This window comes from Arachis hypogaea, chromosome 7, assembly GCF_003086295.3.
Source record: "Arachis hypogaea cultivar Tifrunner chromosome 7, arahy.Tifrunner.gnm2.J5K5, whole genome shotgun sequence".
Classification (NCBI taxonomy): domain Eukaryota; kingdom Viridiplantae; phylum Streptophyta; class Magnoliopsida; order Fabales; family Fabaceae; genus Arachis; species Arachis hypogaea.
This window is the reverse complement of record NC_092042.1, coordinates 78,494,982-78,502,451: the sequence shown is the minus strand read 5'-3', so window position 1 is coordinate 78,502,451 and position 7,470 is coordinate 78,494,982. Positions and strand designations below refer to the sequence as shown.

The 7,470-nt window shown below is 25.0% G+C and overlaps 1 protein-coding gene across 1 annotated transcript; it reads right to left on the bottom strand.

The window, feature by feature from the left end:
• Positions 1–1,585: 1,585 nt before the first annotated feature.
• On the bottom strand, positions 1,586–6,542 carry LOC112704149 (probable WRKY transcription factor 62). The gene is made up of 3 exons (XM_025755680.2): positions 6,182–6,542; positions 3,062–3,166; positions 1,586–2,148 (listed from the first exon to the last, which is right to left on the bottom strand). The coding sequence occupies exons 1-3, from the start codon at positions 6,475–6,477 to the stop codon at positions 1,734–1,736; spliced, it is 816 nt and encodes a 271-aa protein (XP_025611465.1). The 5' UTR covers positions 6,478–6,542; the 3' UTR covers positions 1,586–1,733.
• Between the last annotated feature and the right edge of the window lie 928 nt (positions 6,543–7,470).

Below are 7,470 nucleotides of genomic sequence, written 5' to 3'. Positions count from 1 at the left end.
CAAATACCCTTCTTCTTATATTTCTATTACAATTCTTTCTCTTCTTTTATTTTATAAGTATTTTAAATTCTATTTTCTATTACTCTTTACATATAATATTAATAGCAATATTAACCATCTTTATTATATTGAGATAGTATCAAATGCAAATCTCCCTCTCTTTATTTTTAATACTTTTTCTTATCTTTGTATATATATACACAATACAACATATAATATTATTATATATATATAATAATTATTGAGCTAATTACTTTAATAATAAAGTCTTCTATTTATACATCTCTATTTTATATCTTTTATTTATTTTACAATAATAATCTAATTTTCATACTTAATCATCCTACAAGGTCAATTAAATGACTCCATTAAATATGTTATGTTATGTTCTTTTTATTTAGACCGTGCGATTATGAATCGGATTGTTAAAATTTTTACATATTTTTTAAAAATAATCTGTTAAATATATTTTTAAAAGATAATTTTTTAAAAATAGTAATATTTATATTTAGTAAATTAAATTAAAATTTATTTTTTATAAACAATTAGATTAGATAAATATTTTTTAAAATTTGAATAAACTATAATAAATATAAATGCAATGATAATTTTAAATATTTAATAATATATAAGGTCATATTAAATTTTTTAATTTTAATAAATATAAAAATTAATTTAAAAATAGTTTTAACTTTCAAATATGAATACATAATTTTTTTATTAATTAAACACAACGTGATATTTGTGCTTTTAAAAACACAATCACCTCTAAACAAAATTTACCAAGCCTATATATAGTACTAGCCTCTGTTAGAGCTAAACAAAAATTTCTATTTGCTACTACCTATTTTATACAAATTATATGAGAGAGTTTATATATATATAAAAAAAAAAAAATTAGACGTATTTTATCATTATTCTGTTTGACTGCAACTGATCTTCGCAACATTTTCTCTGTACATACGTTGACAATATTTATAAATTGGAAAAGTATATGAACCAACTAATAATCAGCCAAGAATGAAACAACATAATTAATTATAATTAGTTTTATTAATTTATAATTTAATTTATTTTTTAAATTATTGTTGACCTCGTTCAAAACATGAGGAAAGATACGCTAGTTATAGGAGAGAATCACGAAACAGATCCTTTGATCATTAATTAGTTGATTCCATATAATTAATTATGTTTTATTAATGCGTAATACATGAAACATAGAAATCATATCCAAAATCATCCAATTTACAAGAAAAAGAAACATCCGTGTGCCTATCAATAGCAACATCCAGTTAAAGTCACCGGTGCCTCTGGTTTACCAATTGGCTGATTCTTCGCTTATATAGAGTTGGTTCCCTATCATTGTTGCCTAAAAATTTTGAATCTAAAATCTAGTATAAATTTTCTCAGTACATACGTTGACAAATTTCTCACAACCATTTTTCCAGTGTTTAATTTTATGCATCAAAAAAGGACAAAATATATATAGATTATTGATAAAATAATAAATGAAAATAAAATGAGATGACACAACATCTAACTCAAAAATTTTACAATAGTAAATTAACGAGTCTCTCACCTTATAAATTCTTTACTTTTTCTTATTTTATTTGATATCAAACGAATTTCAACACTCCTCACACTCGTAACATTAATACTTCCCCTAACCAAAAGAAACACACACACAAAGAACATTCCCAACCAACGAACTGAAACCATCATGAACTTAGCTTTCAAAATTTAAACATTCCCATGAAAATGTCGAATGCAACAGATTCGGTGGATGAATAATTGAAATCAAGCTCACAGTCACTTAGAAGATGGATTTGATTATGGTCATCATTAGGAATAATCACTTCCACAGGCTCTTGTTTTGTAGAAGAAATTGATGATGAAAGGTGTTTCATCTCTTTGCTTTGGAGGGTATTATTGTTATAATAATTATTATTAAAACTTAGTAATTTAGAAGATTCTTGTAAAGAAGGAGCAGATTCTAGTTTCATGTGAGGGTAATTGACAAAAGAGCATTTGCAAGTGTGATGGCCAGAATAGGTTGTACGGTATAATGGAGGATCCTCTTGGATTCTTTGAACATGTTTGATGGCTTTGCAATCTTCTTCATTCTTGTAACTGCACTTGTAGTAGCTCCTGCGCAAGCATTTTACCCAAAATCTATCTTTTCTTAACTATGATTAAATTCTGAAACAAATTAGGTCTAAGTTTTTAAGGGAAAAAACATTAGTCATTTGAGATCATCTATTTTATACGAGGTTAAATGCGTTGTCTCTATAAAATATAATAGAAAAAACGTATAAATAATTATATTTTTTTAGAATAAATGCTTTTTTCGGTCTCTAACTATTTATTCGATGGACTTTCCACTCCTAAGAAATCTAAAAACCTAAATTGGTTCCTATCTACTTTGATATATGTACGTTCCAGTTTCTATTTACTTTGAGTAAATGTCTTTCCGGTCCCCTGATAATATTCCTTCCGATTCCTAATCAAGGACTGGAACGTACATATATCAAAAAGTAGATAGGACCGATTTAGATTTTTAGATTTCTTAAAAGGTGGGAAGTCCATCGAGCAAATGGTTAAGGACCGAAAACGACATTTACTCTATTTTTAATACGTTTTTTTACAAAAAAAAAATTGTTTTAAATATGTGTGATGAATTCAATTTCTTTTTTTACTTTTATGTCATGATTTTTAAAAAAAATTGATATTAGAAAAAACACAAATAGTCACAAAAAAAAAACAACACATAAATAATTATAGACAAAAGATAAAATAAAATTACATCTGAATTTTTGGGACATGTGATCAAAATTATATCAAAATATTTGAAACAATATTAAAAAACACTCAAACATTGTCATTAACTATTTATAATTCTCAAGATAAACTAAAACATTTTTCAAAAATCAATGATAAAATTGAAACAAGTACCACATTAGACACAAAATGAAAATCCAAATCAAACAGTTAGAAGGTAATTTATACTCTTTTTTTCTTAACTAAATATATAATATGAAACGCAATGTGGAGGAACATGTACCTTATATATCTGCAGTCCTTTGTCTTTTTCTGTCCATACTTTCTCCATTCAAGCCCATCTTCTGATAGAATCGCGTTGTCGATACTCCAAGTTGGTGCAAATGATCTTTTGATTGCAAAGAAAGAAAGTTTTGGAGTGAGAAAATTTTAAACAATTTTGTAAACAAAATTAACCAAAATATCTTCAATTATGTTTAAAAAAATAGAATTAACAGTGTTTATGTTATGTGTCTCTAGTCTCTACCGATTGTTTTAAGTTTTTAAAATAAATAATTTTATAATATTGTATTATCTCCTATCAAAAAAAAATAATTTTAGTATAATTAAAGTGAATAAAACAGAAAAAAATTGTAAAAAATTCACATTTCAAACTTAAAAGAGGCTCTATTTTAATAGATTAAGTTTTTGAAATAAATTATTAACAAAAATAATGTTTTTGTCTTTGTCTTTAGATACTCTTTATGTTACTTATTAAAAAAATTAATTATTTTATTGGTTTTTATAATTTTATTAAATTTATAATTAGATTTTTATATATATTTTTTAATTGAATTTTTATACTGTTTTTAGTTTTATAATTAGATTTTTTTTAATATAAAAAATATTAGAAGCAGTATAGTGATCCAATTAGGTTTTTAATTTTAGAATTATGTTTTTAATTGAAAATATCCATAATTAAGAATTTATGTAGATTTTTTACTACATACTTTTTGAGATAAAATATTTTGTTAATTTTAATATTTTTAATATAAAAATAACTTAATTATAAAATTAAAAACAGTATAATAATTCAATTTAAAAAATATATAAAAATCTAATTATAAATTTAATAAATTATAAAGACTAATAGAATAATTATACCTAAAAAAAATTACTAGTATCACTGTTAGTTCATTATACATATGAAGATAAATAACATCATTTTATTAAGAATATAATTATTAATTTTTTTTTAATTTCTGAAAAAATAATTTTAATACTTCTATATATGACCTAAATATTCAAAATTCTATCCTTATTAGACGTCAAAAGAAAAAAACATTACCATAAGGCCAAAAAATAAAGAAAAAATGTCTTTGCAAAAATTTATAAAAACCCAAAAAAAAATTCTTATACGAATGGAGATTAAAGATATAATCATTAACGTGATTCTTCCTATTTGCTTAAATTTTTATGAAAAATGATTTCATGATACATTTTCTTTACTATGTGTATGATGACAAAAAGCAACAAAGGCAAAGCCTATATTCAATTGAAACAAAAAAATGTTAAATTGAACCCATAAGTGGAATTGGATACAAGTTAATTACCTAGACCCACTGAAATTGGTCCCAAAACCCGCATATATTGGCATGCAAACAACTTTACTTTCTTTATCATAGAGACTATAAGAATGATGAGTTGTACTGTATCTAGCTATTAATATTGTTCTAAAGAGATATTTATATTTCAGTATCATCCAATAATGAATTAAAACTGTGTAATATTGTGTAAGTTTTGTCTTAAAAGATTTTTTCTATAATTGGACTGGAAAAAAAAAAAGAAAAAAGGGCAAAATTACATCAAAACTTAAACAATCCATACTTTGGACATGTAACATACTACTTTTAGGAGGTTTAAAGTTAAAATTAAATATTAAAAAGGCCTTAAAAAATTTATATAGCTGACAAAATAATTTTAAAATATACAAACAACAAATAAATTTTTGGAAAATTTAAAACATAATAAAAACAATTATAGATTAAATATATATTTTAAAAAATTCAAAAATCAAATTTTAATACGGTTTTCTCAAATATTATTAACAAAATAAAACATTTAATTTTTATCCATATATAAAATTTGGTGGTTTTTCACCAAATAAATCTTTTTGATTATTTTTTGAATAATAAAATAAATCTAAAAACTGGTGAATTTTTTCTTTACACATTTTAAATAGTTATGGGAATTCTTGTATTTATCAAAGCTTCAACAATTTCATCATCAATAATAAGACCCACCCAAACTTTACCTAATTTGCATGTTCTCTTAGCCTCCTCCCTTAGAACCTAACTAAGATTGATATATTTGGATCTTCTAAATTTTAAATTTTCATTTTAGAGGATAAAATGTGATTTCTTATCCTTAAATAGTTTTTATATATATATATATATATATTTTTTTGTCCCACCTATAAAATAAATGATGAAAAATTACACTTTATCCTCTAACGTAAAATTCAAAATTTAGGGGATTCAAATCCAAGGTTGATTTTATCACACTAAGTTTTCTATATTCATCAGTTATATGATGATTTTATCATTCTTTCCCTCTATTGATGTTTACTATGTTGGCAATGTTGTTGGCTAGAGGGCACAAGGCATCAACTACTGCAGTAGTTGTTTCAAAATTTTCCCTTTCATAATAGGGCAACAACGGAATATATCTAAATCCTAGCTAATAGATTCAAATAGCTGTTAAACACAAAAATATTCACACCCTAATGCCCGCAATTGTGATAGCTGCAACCGTTGTCATATTCATAATAGAAATAAGAAATCAAAAACCATAATTTCAATCTTAGCGGTAGATTATTTGAAAATTTATAGATTTTAGATCGTAACATACAGCAAAGGAGCTACGCATACATACATACATAAATTAGTAACTATTTTTTGTTAGGATGTAAATTGTAATCATTCATGTGTTTCTTTGTCTTGTTAGTTTAAATCTAAACTTTTGGAAAAAGAAATTTTTATGACATAATATGAGAGTTTATATAATTTAAAAATCTAAAATTTGATCCTTATTATCTCAAAAAAAAATAATATAAGATAAATATAAAAAAATATGTAAAAAATTTACATAAATATTTTTTTGAATTAAATATTTATATTAATGATTGATTTTGATAATTAATTTTAGTGTGTACTTAATTAACATGATTGAAATAAATGATAAATATGTAGAGAATATTAATTTTAAATAATTAATATTAGTAGATTTTTTATTATAAATTTATTTTTAATTCTTATTTTACTAAGAAGGTAGAATTTAGAATTAAGATTTAAAATTTAAAATTTAAAAATAAAAAATAATTTAAATACTCCTAAATAATCAGCGGAATGTAGATGAGACTTACTTTCTCTTGTGGCATAGGGTTGGTGGTCTCTTACTTTTCTTGCAACCTTGATGAATATCAGAGCGGTTATGTTGGGTGTCGCTGTTGAATAGCAAGAGGGTGTTTGTGAATGATATGAGAATCTTGCGCACAGCATCTTCAACAAAAGGCATCTTCACCATTGACCTTTCAATTCCTTCTTCATTTCTATTGGATTTATGAATAATAAGTACTTCAAGTAGCTGTTTTGCCACGTCACGCCCTCTTATTAGCTCTTGTTCTATTGCCTCCTTTCTCCCACTGTTATTATTCTCCATTATTCTTCACTGGAAAGCTTGGACTTCGTTTTCGGGTGAAGGTAGTGAACCATGGAGAGATGTTGGTTTAAATTCAACATCACTCTGGCCACCACCCCAAAATTAAAAATTGGACTAAATCCCTATTTTGGTTATTGAGATTCACGCGATTACTCATTTTGGTCCCTGAAATTCAAAATTACCCATATTAGTCATCTAGATTTAAGTTTAGGCACCAATATGGTCCCTCAATTCTTTCTGACGATGATTAGGCAAACGAAATACTGAGATTGCACCTTCCCTGCCACGCTAGATGATGAGTAAACGACATCATTTACCTTTGCTGTCCAAACAAGTTAGAAATGAAAAATAGTAGAGGTAGAGAAAAAGACGAATATTTTATTTTGGGTCTCCATTGTTTCTTCTCCCTTTATAATATACAAAACGACGATATTTCTGATTTTTTTGGGTGCCAAAGATAAACGATGTCGTTTACCTATCATCCAACGTGGCAGAAAAGGTGAACTTAAATCTGAAGGATCAATATAGATAATTTTAAATTTTAGGGACCAAAATAGATAATCGCGTGAATCTCAAGGACCAAAATGAGTATTTAATCTTAAAAATTGCTTGTTATTCACGGTTACATTGGGAACAAAAAGATTCCTAATATGTAAACCATAAATTGAATATTCTTCTCTTATTTTAATTTCTATTAAATTGGTACAGATCGAGGAACAAGATCGAATAATGTCTATTTCTTCATTAGTAAATATGAGTGTCTACTGTCTAGTTAAACAAATGAAAAAAAAAATACTAAATATTAATTTTTTTTAAATTGATTTTATTTAATTAAACGGATAAATAAACGGTCCCAATAAATTTTACTGTTTGAGATGTAAGTTTTGGTGTTCCACTGTGACTAGGTGCCAATCCAAGAATGTTATACACAGGATCAAATGATAAAAAATAATAAAGTAAGAGATGGGAAAAAAAGATATAATTGAATGAATA